Source organism: Durio zibethinus, chromosome 1, assembly GCF_047325235.1.
Source record: "Durio zibethinus cultivar Kanyao isolate XHJ-2024 chromosome 1, ASM4732523v1, whole genome shotgun sequence".
Taxonomy (NCBI): Eukaryota; Viridiplantae; Streptophyta; class Magnoliopsida; order Malvales; family Malvaceae; genus Durio; species Durio zibethinus.
This window is the reverse complement of record NC_143162.1, coordinates 6,921,890-6,938,721: the sequence shown is the minus strand read 5'-3', so window position 1 is coordinate 6,938,721 and position 16,832 is coordinate 6,921,890. Positions and strand designations below refer to the sequence as shown.

Below are 16,832 nucleotides of genomic sequence, written 5' to 3'. Positions count from 1 at the left end.
TGGAATATTATTGGAGTTGGAGGTACCTCTTCAAGTTGATTCATTAAACTCATTATCAAGTTTTGGGAAAATATAGGTGAAAACCAACTCTTTCTTTAATTCATTGAAAAGTTTAAATCAATTTTAGTAGGTATCACACTTTAAAATTACAAAAATAAAAAAAAAACCATAATTTAACAAAAATAAATTCTGTAGTTGATTTTTAGAAAACTATAATTTGGTCATCCACAATTAGGTGTTTTGAAAAAATATATTTTAAAAGAGACGATGAAATTAAGAGTAAAAATATGATAATAATTTTTTTTAAGAGTGGGAAATGTCTTTAAATAATGTATTTTTATAAAAATACATTTTAAATAATATCGTTACATCTCAACTATCAATCGACATTTTTTTTTTTTGTGCATTTAACTTTATTCCTTTTCAAAATGAAGTCGATGAGACCGTCCCCAAGTCGGTAATCAAAGAATAAAGATCATAGGAGAGGTCCTTCAAAAGAGAGGAAAAAAAAAAAAAAAAGTCTCAATTCAATAGTGGATATAAATTCCTCAACTAAAGAAGAAATATCCAAATCAAAGATGCTCAAAAGGTATATAAAAAAGAAAGGTTTAATGTGAAATAAAAACCCAAAAATCCCAACAATTAATCCTCGGTTTAAAAGATGTTTAAAATTCCCACTACATTAGTATGAAACAAAACCCTAAAAATTCACACTTCATTCTCTCTCATAACTTAGTTCAATTATGCAAATGCAAACTTTCCAATTGTTTTTTATTAGGTCTTAAACCTTTGCCCAAATCTTTTATTGAGGTCCCATTTAGATTCTATTACAGTAGTTTACGATGCATTTAGGTAAGCATACAACGGTGCAATTGTGTTTACTGTCTCTTTAGTTGGTGATCAGAGGAAAAAGAGTTTATGGTTTACTGGGCTACAGTTTATTTGCCTTAATATCAAATTTAAATAGAAGATATATTTTAATTATAAATTTATTACTTTTGATCTAATAATCAATTATTATATTTAATTTTATAATTATCCATTATATTTATATTTAAATACATATAATATTATTATTACAGTAATTAATATCACCATAATTATTATTTTTAATTTTATAAAAACTAATCTTACCGCCATAGAATGTACCCCGAATAAAAATTAATATGAACTGCCCACGTGTGAGGCACATGGTATTCCCTAACTTGGAGCTTAAAAGATAAAACCAAACATTACCTAAGAAAAAAAAGTAGTGAGGTTCCAGTTAATTTTACCAAAATGGATCTATGAGAAATAGACAAGCAAATTGCATTAATTACGTGTGGTAATAATTTTTATTGGGCCAACCCAGAAAAAACTTCTGATTCCCTTTTCAACCCTCCTAACCCTTTCAGCTCCTCAATAAGTACCCCCACCTTCTTCTCGCTTTCCATTCGCCCCTAAATTAACAAACCACCATTTCTCCCTCTTTCTATATTTTTTTTCTTTTTTCTCTTTGAAAAAGAAAACAATGGCTGCTGCTACTTCTTCCTTGAGTGTGCTCTGCTTTGCTTCATTACTGTCCTTTTTGGCTGTGGTGAATGCAAGAATCCCTGGAGTTTACTCTGGTGGCTCTTGGGAAACCGCCCATGCTACCTTTTATGGTGGCAGTGATGCTTCTGGAACAATGGGTATTTGCTTCTCATCCTGTAATCCTAACTTTAACCATAATTTTCTACAATTAGTATAGTTTTCTTGCCCTGAGGCCTTGTTCTGTTTTGGGGCTGCCTTCATTCACTTATAGAGTCATTAAAAAAACCCATTTTTAACATGCATTCAAAGGAAATAACTCAGATTTACCATCCTTTTGCTATACATTCCACAAAACCATGGAAATGTTCTGAAAATTTGTTTCTTTCTCTTTTTTTTTTTGTTTAGGCGGTGCATGTGGGTATGGGAATCTCTACAGTCAAGGTTATGGGGTGAACACAGCAGCTTTAAGCACAGCACTTTTCAACAACGGCCTCAGCTGTGGTGCTTGCTTTGAGATTAAGTGTGCAAGTGATCCAAGGTGGTGTCACCCTGGCAGCCCTTCCATTTTTGTCACTGCAACTAACTTTTGCCCTCCTAACTATGCTCTCCCAAGTGACAATGGCGGCTGGTGCAACCCACCACGCCCTCACTTTGACCTTGCCATGCCTATGTTCCTCAAGATCGCTGAGTACCGTGCTGGTATTGTCCCTGTCTCTTTCCGAAGGTGAGTCGCCAAAATCTCTCCTCTGCGTATTTAAATGTTAAATCATAAATCTGGGTAAAAAAGGAAATTTCTTATATTACGTATATGTAGATTGTGCATTTCTGCTGAATTTTCCTGTTCCCCGTTTTCTTAGGAACCAAACAGTTTTTTTTCTAAATTTTGTATTATTTTTAAAAATTGGTTTTTTCCATCACTTTCTTCGAAATGCCAACACTGGGGCTCAAATGAATCGCCCTTCTGTGAGATCATTAAGCCTGATGTTCGTTTAGATTTTGAGAATCAATCCAGATTTGATCCATAGTGTGACCGAAACAACCTTGCTTTAAAGCTACCTCTCTTTTTTCCCAATGGGCGTTAAAATAAAAAGGCTGCCCAGGTAGTATTGTAAATGTAAGGGTCACTAAGATTTTCCGGAAAATCAGAGAACCCGAACGACAAATTTCACGACATCCCACGCGTGGGTTCGGCTACTCGCACCAATGCGGAAAAAAGAGTGCTTTAAAGTTTTTAATTTCCATTATTATCCTTCTTATTTATTTATTTATTTTTTACCGCGGTTAATTAATAATTTTTCCAGAGTGCCGTGCCGAAAGCGAGGGGGAATCAGATTCACCGTCAACGGATTTCGTTACTTCAACTTGGTTTTGGTCACCAACGTCGCGGGAGCAGGGGATATCGTGAAGGTTAGCGTTAAAGGAACCAAAACTGCTTGGTTGAGCATGAGCCGTAACTGGGGTCAGAACTGGCAGTCAAACGCCGTTTTGGTGGGCCAGGCACTCTCCTTTAGAGTATTGGGCAGTGATAAACGAACTTCCACCTCCTGGAACGTGGCACCAGCTAATTGGCAGTTCGGCCAAACCTTCATGGGAAAGAATTTTCGCTATTGAAAGACAGACAGTCACAGTTCCCCCTCTTTCCTTCAATTTTTATTGTCACTTCTTTAATTAACCTTTTCTTTTTAATCTTTGTTTCCCGCCCTTCAATTTTCCTTTATTTTCCCCGGAAAATTCGATGTGGTGGGTGGGGTGGGTAAAAGTAAAAATGTGGTCAAAATGGGGTTTTTGGTAGGATTTACGGCAAAGAAAGTAACAGATAGGAAAGTGACTAAAAGTAAACTATGTGTGGTAACTTTTTTATTTTTTTCTTTTGTTTGTCAATGAGCTGGTGGTAATAGTAAAAAATCCAGCCAATGGTGAAAAGGTTGCAAGGGGGAGCTGAAGCGGCTGCAAATCAAAGAAAGCATGTGGCCCGCAGCTCTTGGTCATATAGTAATTTTCCATTTTTACTGCTACTATATAAATGTAATACGGTACTTTCTTCTACTATATAAATGTATTTGCTTGTTCCATTTGTCTCAATTTGATTTTGCACCCTTCAAACATCAATGAATGTAATGTAGTAGTTATGACCATATTGAAGGAATTGAGAAAAGTAATTGAAGCTAGGCATCCATAAAAGGTAACTGGAAAGTAGGCCTTCCATAAAGTACACAGGTCGGTGGATGGTGCAGAAAGACCATGTGATGCTAGACTGTCACTCTGCTGGTGCTGTCTATTTATCTTTTCCTTTTATTGTTTTTCATCTTCCCATGGCTCCACCCTTGGGTTTCCACCTTGTTTGGTGCCCTTGATAATTGGCATTCCCTCACGTCTTTTCATGTTTCATTGCCTTTGGTTTTTTACTCAGGTTAGCAATAGCATAGCACCATCATTTTCTCTCAGCGCCCAAACATCCTTTTTACGGTTCAACTTTTGAAGTTGTATAGCGAGGGCAGAGCTTCAATTCTTCCAAAATTGGCAAACCAACTCATTAATTTCCTTTTTTTTTTTCTTTTAATACTCATTTTTTCTAAACTTAACCTTTCCTCCAATCGATCTAAAGGACTAACTAATAAGAACTTAGAAAATGAATGATCAAAATATTATGCAGGTATAATAAACTAAAACAATTTCATATGACAAAATTTTTTGAACTATGCCCTTCATGTTCTCAACTCGTTTAAAGAGTTGATTGCTTTCAGCTTCTTCTGTCTCTATGATATAATTAAAGAGCATTTGTCTCTCGTCTTGTTGGATGGCAACTGTGATCAACAATGTGGGCTTTTCCGATGGACATCACATTCCAGATCTAGAAAAAGAAAGGTCCATTTGAGGTATTATTTCCCTCCTGTGAGTCTCTGCCACTAATAATAATTTACCAAATTTAAAACCAAACATATGCTTCCCTTGCTCGCTTGACAAGAAAATATTAAAGCAATCATCCTAAAATCAGTGAAAGGATACTTTGGCCATGTCTAAATTGCACTACCATCCGAATGTTTTGACCCTGCTTGGTGCCGTTGTTTTGCATTCTAGAGGGTAGTGACTGTAATGATGCTTTTCTTAACATCACTGATTTTCCCAGAGAAATGGTGTTTTTTTTTTTAAAATTATTTTTCAAAGAAAATATCATGTTGTATGTCCCTTTAGGTAAACCATAGGCCGGTGGAGTTTAGACCAAGTTAGGATTCCAAACTTGACAAAATTGGCAAAACCCTGTTCTATAAATTAGTAGTACTATTTAATTTTATTTATTATATCATCATAAATTTTAGTAATTACAATTCTTTTATTTATTCTTATTTTGTGGTTTTTTTTTATGAAAAAAAGAAAGCTTTTAAGGAAAAATGGATTAGGTGGAGGAAATGGATACTTCGCATTTGTACCCCACCCACAATCTGTCACAATTCAATCTTTTTAGATAACGCCATTGAGTCTTGAGATAGAAACTATAGCCTTAGTCGGTTAAACTAGCAAGTGAAGAAGAATTCAAGAACAAAGTATACAAAAAGCATTTGTTTTGCATAAAAGTTATTTTAAAGTTAATATAATAAATAATTTTTGAATTATAATGAAGTATTTAATATGATATCTAAATTTTAAAAATATTTAATGTAATATTTAGATTGTAAATTTATTAATTAATATGATACTCACTTTTAATTTTAATGTTGTTAATTCCAAATAATGATATATGGTAAAAAAAATAACTCTCCAAGTATTATATTAATGAATAAATTTATAACTCATATATTAAAAATTTTTAAAATTTAACTATCGTATTAAATATTTTATTATAATTCAAAGTATATTCATATCATTATCTCTTTTTTAAATAGTGAAAGAATATATATATATATATATTTATACATACAATTGGAGATGTTTGCATAGAGACAAGCAGTAATGGAAATGGAATATGTACCAAAAACTATCATTATCTATGCTTGGGATTGAGGAATCCTATCGGTTCATCACTATAATACTTTGCAAACAAATTTCTGCCAATGGAGAATTGGCTTTTACTTAAGGTTCGATGTGCCCTGCAAGTTGTACAATTTTGCGTTAGAGAATTGCTTTTATAGAATAGAATAACATTTTGGTTGGATGGCAATTTGCAAGGGATTGGGATTTTGATCAAAATAACAAATTACATCTTGTGAGAGAATATTGTGGGTAAAATGGGCCTGAATTGGGTTTGATCGTGGGCTTTAGTTTCCGCACACACGTGTAAAACTGAAAAATAAAAAAGGAGAGGAAAAAGGGAGTACGCACCAAAAACGCCGTCTGTGGGAATCGAACCCACGACCACGTGGTTAAAAGCCACGCGCTCTACCGGCTGAGCTAAGACGGCTGGTTTGATACGTAGCTCCAAAGAATATAAGCGAACAATCCATGTTTAAACAGAACGACGGGCAAAGGATCGGCTTCCTGTTGATCACAAGAGGATGGATATCATCCCTTACAGAGGGATAGGAAGCAGATTTCAGTCTCACTGTCTACCCTTCTGTCATTAAGATTATTAAAAGGGCACAAAATCTTTGGCTTTATTAATGAACTTTTTCATTTTGGATAAATCAGATGATACTAGCTATGCTTGACCCTATACGCTCACGTTACACAGCCTTAACGATGAGATATAATACAACAAATCAAGAACCGGTGTACCTGATTGGACTCCCGGCTATTATTTCTTGGCTTCTTGCAAGCACAAACAATGATGGACATATTTCCTTTCTGATGCTCTGCTGAACAAAAACCTAGGCAAGAGACGGGTTGAGAATCTCTAAGCTTATTATTGTAACAGTACCTAGGGTAAGCTCAAAGAACTCGTTCCTAGTTGAGTTCATCTATTGCCTTAAAACTCTGTTTGAGCTGAAGAGAGAGTTTTCTTCACCAGCAACTGTGGAGTGCATCCTTCCTGCAGCCCAGCCGTTGTTCAATGCACGCACAGCAGCTCGCGCTGGATCCCCTGTCACACGGCTTCCCTTAATCTGGTTTTCAAATTCTGGAAGGCCACATGCTTTCCACTCTTTTCTTTTCTTTCTCTCTTCATCTCTTTCTTCTCTCAGCCAGCGCTCTACTGTTCTCTGCAAATTAAAACCAATAAGGCATTATAAATCCAAAGAACTAAGGCTAACAAGTACTCTTCACTAGCTGACAAACATATAATTAAGAAAATAGATTCATTTCAATAGCTGATAAACAGACAATCTTCAATGAGCTTCACTCATAAGTCATAACCAAAGGACATTTCAAGCTTCTACCAGGAACACTAACCATTAGTGACAAATTGCTAATCTCCTTAACCTTGTCCATTGGCATTGCTAATTGCAATTTCCCATGAGCCACATAAACCTGAAACAAAGATGAGGGATTTTGTCATTGAGAAGCTATACTATATAGATGATCAATTTACAAATTCATTTTGAGAGACATGCAGTTTTTAGAAAGGAACTGAGACAGACAATATGTGATGGCCACTTTTCTAGACCATCAAATATATGTGTTGCGTAGATGATTGTGGCACCTCGCTCTTCACATTCCTTTCTAAGGAAATTCAGAAGGTCAGCCCTTGCAAGCACATCAAGGTCAACTGTTATCTCATCAAGTAGAAGAACCTATACAAACAAGGAAGCAGACTTCAGCAACAACTTAACTAGAGAAAAAAATGAAAACTTGATATCAAAACTTCTGCACTTCCTTGTGGAAGGAGAAAAAGTCCAAGCACCACAGAAGATCAGACAGTGGAAGCATTGAAAACATTACCACCATCTAGAAAATTGAGAATACCTTGAATGGCTTGAGGAGACCCATACAAATTTGGATGCGTCTTCTCTGACCATCAGATACCTTGTGCAACCTCCATGAGAGATCAATATCTAATACCTACAGCAAAAAGCAAGCCAGAGGATTTTTAAATCATAAATACAAGTAAATTTAAATGTCACTTTGCATCTCAAGAAAATATCTGGTTACTTAACTGAAGTTAGTGTGCTTATTCATTTTCTTACATGCTTAGCCAAATTATTGTAATTTCTACCCAGTTTTCTCGAGTCATTCATATGGGGAATAATGAAATATCAGAAACTACCTCTCTTCACGCTTTCATATGCTGCATCAACAATACCTCTAAAAAGTGCATACCTTGATTAGTTCGGCTCTTCTTTGGGGATCAATACCTGCAACTCCAAAAATCATTTTCTCAGCAGAAACATCCATTTGAATTGGAACATCAAATCCTGCGAAAGCAACATCACGCCTCCACTGTAAAAGAAAACCCTCATTTAGTTTAACTTAAAAGAAAATTTCTACAACAATACACCACCAACGAATACATCGAATAACTTGCAATTCCTTTGACATATATTCGGTGCAATTAAAAAAAAAGCCAAAGAAATAACTTTTCCCATAATTTCCCCTCTTGATGCAAAGGAAAGTTACATTTTCCCCTAATTATGTCTCAATGACACAGTTTTTAGTTCATTCAACTATTCTAAGATAAAATGATCTTAACTTCTTGACATTAACAAGATTTCCCATAATTCTAACTTCAAGGAAATACTAAAAGAACAAAAAAGGAAAACATTTAACAGACCTCTCCTCCAAGATAGCAAAGATCACCCGAGGAAGTCAAAACGGTGTCGTGGAAAGCTGATCTTCCCAACACCCGAACCATGTGCGGTTCCACCATGTGCTTCCCGCCCAGTATCTTCAATATCGTTGTTTTCCCTATCATTCATTGAAACAAATTAACCATAAATAAATAAATAAATAAAATTTGAATTTTATTATTTTACTTTCCTTGGTTTGCTCGTTTATAGGAACTAACTAACCGGCGCCATTGGATCCGACGAGGAGACACCGATCGCCAGCGTTGAGAGTGAGAGAGAAATCATCGATAAGAGGAGTGGATCCCGGCGGTGGATGACCATCTATTCCAGGATACGTGAATCTCAAACCGTTGATCTCCACCGATGCTTTCGAACTCTCCATCACCGCCATTTCTCCCAGCTGGTGAGTTCTCCCTACCAAAAGTTTTCGTTAGTATTTATAATTTTCTTTTTCTTCCCAAAACGCACTGGATTTTCATTTCAATTTACGAAAGCATCCTTGCTGTCATACGTGGCGATATTGGAGCCAAGACTGATGCAATTTAACAGTAAATTGGTTGTAAAGTGAGGGCAAAAACGTCAAAACAAATTTGGAAATTAAAAAACCGAAAACGACTCACAATTCCCAAATCAAAAAGGTAAACGGAACACTAGCAGTTATTTCCGAGCAACGAGCTTTAGGGTTTTGAATTTGATTCCCTTGATAATGGCGGCGATTTACAGTATTTACATAATCAACAAATCAGGAGGTTTGATCTTCTATAAGGTATCATTTTACTTTGAAACATTTTCTGTTTGTTTCTCGGGAATATTTGGTAAAATGTTTTTTTTTAAAGGATTATGGATCAAAGGGACGCATGGATACGAATGATAGCTTGAGAGTGGCTAGTTTATGGCATTCAATGCACGCAATCTCACATCAGTTATCGCCTACCACTGGTTGTTCGGGAATTGAGCTGCTTGAAGCTGATACATTTGATCTCCACTGTTTTCAATCCCTTACTGGTAATTTTTTTCTTGAAATATCAATTATTATTATTATTATTTAGTTTTAATTATTGGGGAAATTTGAAGTTTGAAAGTAGAATTGGAAGAAACTGATTTATAGATCTGATTTTCCCACTCAGTTGACTGAAAGTTGTAGAATTTGTTCGGCCATTGTTTAAATTCTAGGAGATGCAAAAAAATGCAGATTAATTTTGCCCTATTTTGTGCCTAAATGTAAGATGATGAATAGAAAATGAAATTTTTATGGAAATTTACTTATATTTGATGCTTATATAAATATATGAAGCTTGCATAATATGTTTTAGATGAAGTAGGCCATGCCTCTTTGTTTTAACTATTTGCTTCAAATTTTGTGGTGCTTGCTTTTCCTCTAGCTCGAAGCTTAAAACCAAAATAGTAGAAGTGTTCTAATGAATGCTTGTCAAGAAATTGTTTGCGCTTTAACTTGAAGATAGGATGTTACTATCAAAATAAATTCATTATGTCTGATTGTGCCATTAGTGATATATGTAGGTTAGTTAAGTCTTACCAATTGGAAGGGAGGAATCTGTTTTAGATCTGGTTTGTGCTGCTTTGTGAAACTTGTTACCCCTATCTGGTTACTTGAAATATAAAATTCACTACGTTTTATATTCTGTGACTGTTTTAAAAATTAATCTTTGTAGGGCACATCTACTTATTGTGGAATCCTTTAGTTCTTCATATAAACCCCTTCCTTCAAGCCATGTGAAAAGGATAAAGAGTAACATGATAAACACGTTGTAGAGGAAACCAAAGTGGACATCTATATCAGAAGACGTTGGGTTGAACTTTAATATGTTGAGATGATCAAAGGTGAGAACTTTTTAATGATAAGTTTAACCCTCGTGATCGTATTGTCAGAGAATTGGCAAGCTTTAAGGCTTGATTACTCATATCTCTTTGTCGGTCCAGTGACAATTTATGCTAAATAGATCTCTTGTTCTCGCATTTGACGTGAAATGGCATTTTGCAAACATAGGTTGTAAAATTTTGGAACGGACTCTCACATACATGTTTCCTAAACCATGATTTTGTGGACACTATGTACAATTTTGATTTTACAAATATTTGTATTATTCTGATATACAGGGACAAAGTTCTTTGTGGTCTGTGAGCCTGGGACACAGTGTATGGATGCTCTCTTGAAAGTCATCTATGAGCTCTGCACAGATTATGTTTTGAAGAATCCGTTCTATGAGATGGAGATGCCAATACGGTGTGAACTTTTTGACATCAACCTGACACAGGCATTGCTGAAGGATCGGGTTGTGCTGTTGGGCCGATGAGCTGTCTTGGAACCAGTATGTCACCAAAATTTCTCCATCTCTTATCTTCATTTGTACATTTTCGGTGGAAAAGTGCTGTCAAGTTTGTATCAGCTATTTTAACGGTATATCTATCAAACTCGTGTTCAGTTCGTAGATTGTGTATTATATACAGCATCTGATGATGATTAGGGGGGAGTTGTTTTTCGGAATTAACAGTTAAAAATTGGTTTGATCAGCTGTTCTCAAATTAAGTTTTCATGTTCGTTGAAAGTAAAATTAATAGCAGAACATATCTTGTAAATGAAGTGTTGCTAGTGAATCATTTGCACTAAAGTTTCTGCAACTGAAATCTCTCCAGCATGCTATGTTCTTATCAGGAAGGACAACCTTTACTTCACGCGTCGAAGTTTCAGCTTGCCCTGTCTCTGCACTCAAGGACAAAACATCCTTTAGATTTATCCTGCAATACCAAGTGCCAGCAATCATATTCATGGTTGGAAAAGAAAGGAAAAATGGAAAGAGTAAAAAAGTTATGAATTACTATTCCTTATCGCCTTCAACCTTGGTAGAAAAGAAACTACTAAGTAGGAAAAGATAGGAAAAAAGTGAAAAGAATCACTGGGGGGAAAAAGGGAACTGAAAGATAAAATAAATAAATAAATAAGAAAGGAAACTTGGGTCGTTTCCCTCGTTAGAACATCCTTGGAGTATTTGTGCTTGTCTTGCATATGTGGTCTTGATTGGTTTGTTTTCTATTCCGTTGAGACATCAAGTATTGGTTATGTTCAAGTAAAATTCACCTTCAGATCTACATAGCTCTTTGGTTCATGATTCCATATTGGAGTAAACCGTACAAATACATATGCATCAATATACGAATTCAGAAAAGATAAGAAAATGCACCATTCATTCAAATATAGTAATACAGATTTTTTAAGTTCGTAAACATGAAACTCGGAAAATGCCAAAAAGAACCAAGACAACCTTTGTCTTTGATGCCAACCAACCAGATAACTAGTTTCTTACATCTAGCCATCTCTCTCACTTGACAGAAGGATAGTTGATCTTGTTCAACTGATAGGGAGTCTCCCTGTTTTCATCCGAATCTTGTAAAGACTTTTTCTGGAAAGTCTCGCCCTGTTTTATGCTTCAACAAGAATGTCAACTCCATAGATGTTTCTGCACAACCAATCACCATTATCTACCACCCCATTTCTCAATTTCCGTTTCTTTTCCAATTCTTTTAACCCTTTCTTCACTCATTTCTTCATGTCCCTTCTAATCCTTCCACTCGTATTCTTCAAGTAAATTCTTGATTTCATGTATGAATTGAAAATGACACAACATTTGCATTTAATTTGCTAGCTTGTTAATGACAAAACTCATTTGTCGCTGTTCCATATATTAGATGGACAAACAATTGACTGGGTCTTAGAATGTTTTCTTTATCTTACGCTAAGTAGAATACTAATAAAAATTGATTGAAAGAGAAAATGGAGATGTATTTCTTACACGCGTTTTCAACTGTTTACTGTATATCTTAGCTGTCTACAGATAATTTCAACCATACGAGCAATGAAGCAAAGAGAGACCATTTCGTTGAGTTCTTACATGTATTATAGTAGCTATTACCCAGTAAAATGCAGGAAAAATGGTTTACCAACTGCCCTCATATTGAAAAAGATAATGCCATGGAGATGACTTCCCTTTGCCAATCCATTTATTTTATTGACAAGTTGGAAATGCCAATATGCCTTGAGAACATGAAACCATTCGGTCTAAGAAGGGGAAAAATGTGTAAAAGCGAAGTCTTCTTGGAAGTTGGAACCTCTGCACACATTCATTAAAATCAAGTAAAGGCCTAGAAGTTTTCTCCTGACAGCCTAAATTTGTCTCTTTTTCCATGTTCAAAGAAAAAAAATTCATATGTACATGCAGCTCACCAATCTGTCGGCTTAGTCCAACAAAAGTTTGGAAAGAATAGAGAATTTGATCTTTAGTGTGAAGGAGAGTAGAACTTGAACTAATTGTGAAAAGAGATACGTCTCAAAATATCATATGGACTAGAACAAAATGAAGATTCTTACATTGTTTCTGAAATGAGCTAAATTACATTGGCATACAAGACCATTTACTAGGGGGAAAAAAGGAACAAAAAACCCCAAAGAAAACCTGAAATAAGGTTGAAAACATCTTCATGCAAACTTGAACATATATTCTTCACTTTTTCAAACATGATGGTATGAAATTTAGCAAAACCCAGATCATGTTCATGCATCCTCTCTGATCTGGGGTTGATAAATTTCAGAGCTAGATTTAAAAGAACTGTACACCACTCAAACATGGATTTGTCACCTGCCTATATCCCCGAAACAATTCCTATGGAAGTTCAAATCAGGAAAGAAATTGCTGCTGCATCAAAAGGTTTTCATCTAAACATGAAGCGGTGAAGCAGAAGGCTTTGGATAAGTGGTTGGTTTACTATTGGAATGGTTGCGAGCATTTACGTGAGGTTCCTTCTGAATGCTTTTTGGCATGTCATCTGGCTCCTGAAGCTGCTCAAGCGCTGTTACCACCTCATCCATGCTTGGCCTGAACTTGGGTTCTACAGCTAAGCACTGAAGTGCAAGGTTAGCTGCATTTTGGGCCCGATTCAATGAATACTGGCCTTGGAGACGGGTGTCTAGTACACGGAATGTTCTCCGTTTATTGGTCAGATAAGGTTTTGCCCACTCCACCAGATTGTGTTCTCCAGATGGCCTGTTCTTGTCAATAGCTCGTCGACCAGACAATATTTCTAGAAGAACAACTCCAAAGCTGTATATGTCGCTCTTGGCATTCAAATGACCTTTCCGATAGAAAATTAAGTTGATATCAGTACTCAGAGTATATCAACTTCATTTCATATGATCCACTAACAAATAGCTAAATGCAATGGGAATCGAATAGATATGTAACAGCTGAAAATGGCTACATATGCATAAAGATAAATTTTCTTTTTTTGATCATAATACAGCCATTGGATATTCAAAAATTACTGATAGTAATACATCCATGGGCTGCATTTCATGGCAGAACTTGTTAAAATCAAAATCTGGGGCTTTTTTTTAGTAGTTTTTTTCTATTTTCTTTTGTTCCCAGTGGAAACCACAGTTGAGTTTAGATAAAATGTTACTTAATCAGAAGGTAAATGAAAAACTGCATAACTGCGTCAAAAAGACTAGGAACCCTTCTCCATGCATTATGAAAGAGGCATACAGTAGTTTATTTTTATGACAAACATGTCGAGTAAAGAGTAGAAATTCATTAAAAGAAAATGAGAATAGAATAAAAAAGGAGAAAAAAAGTAAGTAAAAAGGGTAGTACATAGATCCAATACAATTACAGAGCATCTAGAGAAAAGTTGTAGATAGAGGGAACAAGCGGAAAATAAAAGCCAAACAGATTGACATAGTATAAGTATTTACAGAAGAAAACCAAGCTGGGAGCAATACCTGTGGCTAGATACTCTGGAGCAGCATATCCATAGGTTCCCATGACCCTAGTAGAAACATGGCTCCTGTCACCAGTTGGCCCATCCCTAGCTAACCCAAAATCAGAGAGTTTTGCATTGTAATTCTGCAAACATCAAATATAACAGCAGGACATAGCACATGAGTAGAATGGATAAAATTCCAATATTTTCACCATGATACTGAAATGTAAAGGGAAGCTTTAGCTAAGTTATGTACCGAATCAAGTAAGATATTAGACGTTTTAAAGTCACGATATATGACTTGTGTCTTGGCACTGTGAAGAAAAGCAAGCCCTTTGGCAGCACCAAGTGCAACCTTCATCCGGATGCCCCAAGAAAGTGGTGGGAAGTGCGACCCCCCTGTTTCAAAATCAAATTAGGCAACAGTGGATGGAAACATATGCTTCACTTCATAGATATGAATGTTTCAACAATATAAGGAACTCACTCCTGAATAAATGATTCTCCATGCTACCCCGAGCCATGAACTCGTATACAAGAAGCCGATGCTCATCCTCTAAGCAATAACCAATCAACTTTACAAGATTAGCTTGATGCAATTGTCCAAGATAGTTGATTTCAGCCTGTATACCAAAATATAAAAGAAATCAATTATTCTCTCATAAGAGAATGCCTGAAAACACAGCCTTCACAAAAAAAATGCATTTCCCACATCATCTGTCACCAAATTTAAAATTATTACAACCTAACTAACTGGACGGGTTTCTTGTGCTAATACAATCATATTTGTCATATTGACAGTAACCAACTCACAAATGCATCCATGTAAGACCAACTTCTCTTAGTACTCAAGGAGTTAGCCACCATAACCTAATACCAAGTAGCAACAGATGCAATATCTGCCAATCCCACCCGCCCTCCAAAAAATAAAAATGAAACTGAAATACTAACTTATACAATTTTAGAAAGTAAAAAAGAAATCACCAACCAGCCATTCCTTGTGACCCTGGAACCCTTCTTGGTTCAGCCTCTTAACAGCAATAACCATGCCAGTACCAGGCTTGGTAGCTGTAAGTGAATGCTCATCAATCCATCCTTTGAAGACAGAACCAAATCCACCTTCTCCTAGCACACTGTCTGGCCGGAAGTTTCTGGTGGCTGTCCTGAGCTCACTGAAAGTGAAAGTCTTTAAATTTGAAGACTGCAAAATCTCACCCTCACTCCGGGGAGTTTGTGGTATAGAAGCTGAAGAAATCCTGCTGCTTGAAACACTCAAATTGTTTCCTTTTCTGCTCGCACTCCTCGAATTAACTCCTGTAAATAATAGTAACTTTCACATTCTATAAGATAATATAAAGTTGTCTCAACAAAAACTCACACTTTTAAAGCTCCGGACAGGATCTATATTACAATTTGAGCTTGTGATCATCAAATTTTGATTAAAAACAAAACGACACACTCAAAACTAAATAGAAATCAAGTCCTTTTCATTGATTTCAAAATAAGAAACAAGGCATGCAAGTTCATTTTTAATCAACAAAAACAAAAAATTCAAAGCTTTAAGCAAAATAAAGCAAAATCGAGAACCAAACAACATTCATCTCACCTGTAGTAGAACTGACAGACTTGATCCGATTGCTCCAGCAAGCTCCCATCAAAACAGAATAAAACCCAGATTTTTGTTTTAATCTTTTTGTTTTTTCTTTTTTTTCCCCTTACAAGGCCAAACTTCCCACAAAGAAAGACAAACCAGAAACGAAAAAAAAACCTCAACTTGCCTATTCAGAAAGATCAAAGCAGAGGAGTAGGTGTAATTGGGCAGCAAGATTTTGGATATGATCTCTTTTGTGCTCCCTTTTTTTTTTTTTTTTTTCACTTTTTGGAAGGTGTGTTTGGCATAGGATGAAGTTGAGAATTTAGAAAAGATCAGCAAAACCAAAAAGTAAGGTAAAAATGCTTCGGCCGTTGGAATAATTGGATTTGCTTCCTTTCTTTCTTCTTTCTTCTTTTATGAGTAGCTCTTTTTAGACCTCAGCCAACCAAATCTCGCAGACAGTTGACGCGTTTTAGCTTCTTTTGTCTGTTTTCCCCAACAAACAACCATGTGAACGCGACAATATTATAGTACAAACTAGTAGCTATTAACATGTTCATTTTTACATTTGTTTTAATTAACCCATAAGCCAAAAACGCCTTAAAAATTAAAAACTTGCATAAAATTCAAAGAAAAATTAAGGGTTTAAAGAGAGGTCTAATTTAATAATCAAACTTGATAGTTGTGTTTGTGAGCCATTGGATGTCATTGAATAGGCTTTTCCTCTTGATTCTCAATGATTAGTCATGTCAACCTTTTCCTACTCGTCTTAAGAACATTGTCTTCACCGTTGGATTTACGTTAAAAGTTGTTGTTTTGCCATGCGATTGTATGTTTTTAGAATTTGTTTGTTGCATGCATCTTGTGATATCTGTCATCGTTGGATTTTGATCAATGTTTTAGTCAACAACATGAAGCCTATTTTCCCACCTTCGTTCTGGTCTCTCTGCTATTGATCATTTGGATAAAATAATTAAATTAAATAAAAATTAATATATTAATAGTGTATTTTTATAATTCGAACAACTCTCAGGATAAAGAATAAAAGAATAAAAGAAAAAAAGGTAAAGATTTTGGAATAACAGGAATTTGCTTGTGGGTGGGCAGAAGCATGTAGCAAGACACACAGGAGAACGGCCCTTTTTCCCAAACATGTATGATTCTCTAATAATTGCACACCCAGATTTGGATTCTTCATCATACCTACTAATATTTTATTACTTTAAAATCAGTTGATTGTTAACTAGGAATCTAAGATGAGCACTGTGAGAGAGAAGAACGCACGAAAATGCTCAGGT

At 35.6% G+C, this 16,832-nt stretch overlaps 4 protein-coding genes and 1 non-coding gene across 5 annotated transcripts; 2 read left to right on the top strand and 3 right to left on the bottom strand.

The window, feature by feature from the left end:
* Positions 1 to 1,431: 1,431 nt before the first annotated feature.
* Positions 1,432 to 3,594, top strand: LOC111311948 (expansin-A6). The gene is made up of 3 exons (XM_022911817.2): positions 1,432 to 1,670; positions 1,918 to 2,236; positions 2,814 to 3,594. The coding sequence occupies exons 1-3, from the start codon at positions 1,511 to 1,513 to the stop codon at positions 3,121 to 3,123; spliced, it is 789 nt and encodes a 262-aa protein (XP_022767552.2). The 5' UTR covers positions 1,432 to 1,510; the 3' UTR covers positions 3,124 to 3,594.
* A 2,241-nt stretch (positions 3,595 to 5,835) lies between these two features.
* On the bottom strand, positions 5,836 to 5,908 carry TRNAK-UUU (transfer RNA lysine (anticodon UUU)). Its single transcript has one exon. It is a non-coding gene; the product is annotated as a tRNA-Lys (tRNA).
* A 174-nt stretch (positions 5,909 to 6,082) lies between these two features.
* Positions 6,083 to 8,579, bottom strand: ABCI20 (non-intrinsic ABC protein 9). Its single transcript, XM_022911815.2, has 7 exons — positions 8,391 to 8,579; positions 8,153 to 8,286; positions 7,702 to 7,821; positions 7,348 to 7,443; positions 7,023 to 7,175; positions 6,835 to 6,912; positions 6,083 to 6,644 (listed from the first exon to the last, which is right to left on the bottom strand). The coding sequence occupies exons 1-7, from the start codon at positions 8,557 to 8,559 to the stop codon at positions 6,405 to 6,407; spliced, it is 990 nt and encodes a 329-aa protein (XP_022767550.2). The 5' UTR covers positions 8,560 to 8,579; the 3' UTR covers positions 6,083 to 6,404.
* Positions 8,580 to 8,776: 197 nt separating this feature from the next.
* Positions 8,777 to 10,808, top strand: LOC111311947 (uncharacterized). Its single transcript, XM_022911816.2, has 3 exons — positions 8,777 to 8,934; positions 9,005 to 9,173; positions 10,287 to 10,808. The coding sequence occupies exons 1-3, from the start codon at positions 8,875 to 8,877 to the stop codon at positions 10,481 to 10,483; spliced, it is 426 nt and encodes a 141-aa protein (XP_022767551.2). The 5' UTR covers positions 8,777 to 8,874; the 3' UTR covers positions 10,484 to 10,808.
* Positions 10,809 to 12,509: 1,701 nt separating this feature from the next.
* Positions 12,510 to 16,034, bottom strand: LOC111311945 (receptor-like cytoplasmic kinase 176). The gene is made up of 6 exons (XM_022911814.2): positions 15,547 to 16,034; positions 14,929 to 15,254; positions 14,428 to 14,563; positions 14,197 to 14,339; positions 13,960 to 14,083; positions 12,510 to 13,313 (listed from the first exon to the last, which is right to left on the bottom strand). Exons 1-6 carry the CDS (start codon positions 15,593 to 15,595, stop codon positions 12,898 to 12,900), a joined length of 1,194 nt encoding a protein of 397 aa, XP_022767549.1. The 5' UTR covers positions 15,596 to 16,034; the 3' UTR covers positions 12,510 to 12,897.
* Between the last annotated feature and the right edge of the window lie 798 nt (positions 16,035 to 16,832).

Excerpts from the sequence above, each read along its gene's own strand:
- LOC111311948 (XM_022911817.2), top strand. The coding sequence starts at position 1,511 with ATGGCTGCTGCTACTTCTTCCTTGAGTGTGCTCTGCTTTGCTTCATTA. Across the intron at positions 1,671-1,917 it reads TGATGCTTCTGGAACAATGG|GCGGTGCATGTGGGTATGGG; the intron begins GTATTTGCTTCT and ends TTTTTTGTTTAG. Across the intron at positions 2,237-2,813 it reads GTCCCTGTCTCTTTCCGAAG|AGTGCCGTGCCGAAAGCGAG; the intron begins GTGAGTCGCCAA and ends TAATTTTTCCAG.
- ABCI20 (XM_022911815.2), bottom strand. The coding sequence starts at position 8,559 with ATGGCGGTGATGGAGAGTTCGAAAGCATCGGTGGAGATCAACGGTTTG. Across the intron at positions 8,287-8,390 it reads CGTCGGATCCAATGGCGCCG|GGAAAACAACGATATTGAAG; the intron begins GTTAGTTAGTTC and ends AATGAATGATAG. Across the intron at positions 7,822-8,152 it reads TTTGCTATCTTGGAGGAGAG|TGGAGGCGTGATGTTGCTTT; the intron begins GTCTGTTAAATG and ends TTTCTTTTACAG.
- LOC111311947 (XM_022911816.2), top strand. The coding sequence starts at position 8,875 with ATGGCGGCGATTTACAGTATTTACATAATCAACAAATCAGGAGGTTTG. Across the intron at positions 8,935-9,004 it reads GAGGTTTGATCTTCTATAAG|GATTATGGATCAAAGGGACG; the intron begins GTATCATTTTAC and ends TTTTTTTTAAAG. Across the intron at positions 9,174-10,286 it reads CTGTTTTCAATCCCTTACTG|GGACAAAGTTCTTTGTGGTC; the intron begins GTAATTTTTTTC and ends TCTGATATACAG.
- LOC111311945 (XM_022911814.2), bottom strand. The coding sequence starts at position 15,595 with ATGGGAGCTTGCTGGAGCAATCGGATCAAGTCTGTCAGTTCTACTACA. Across the intron at positions 14,564-14,928 it reads AGGGTCACAAGGAATGGCTG|GCTGAAATCAACTATCTTGG; the intron begins GTTGGTGATTTC and ends TTTGGTATACAG. Across the intron at positions 14,340-14,427 it reads GGAGAATCATTTATTCAGGA|GGGGGTCGCACTTCCCACCA; the intron begins GTGAGTTCCTTA and ends ATTTTGAAACAG.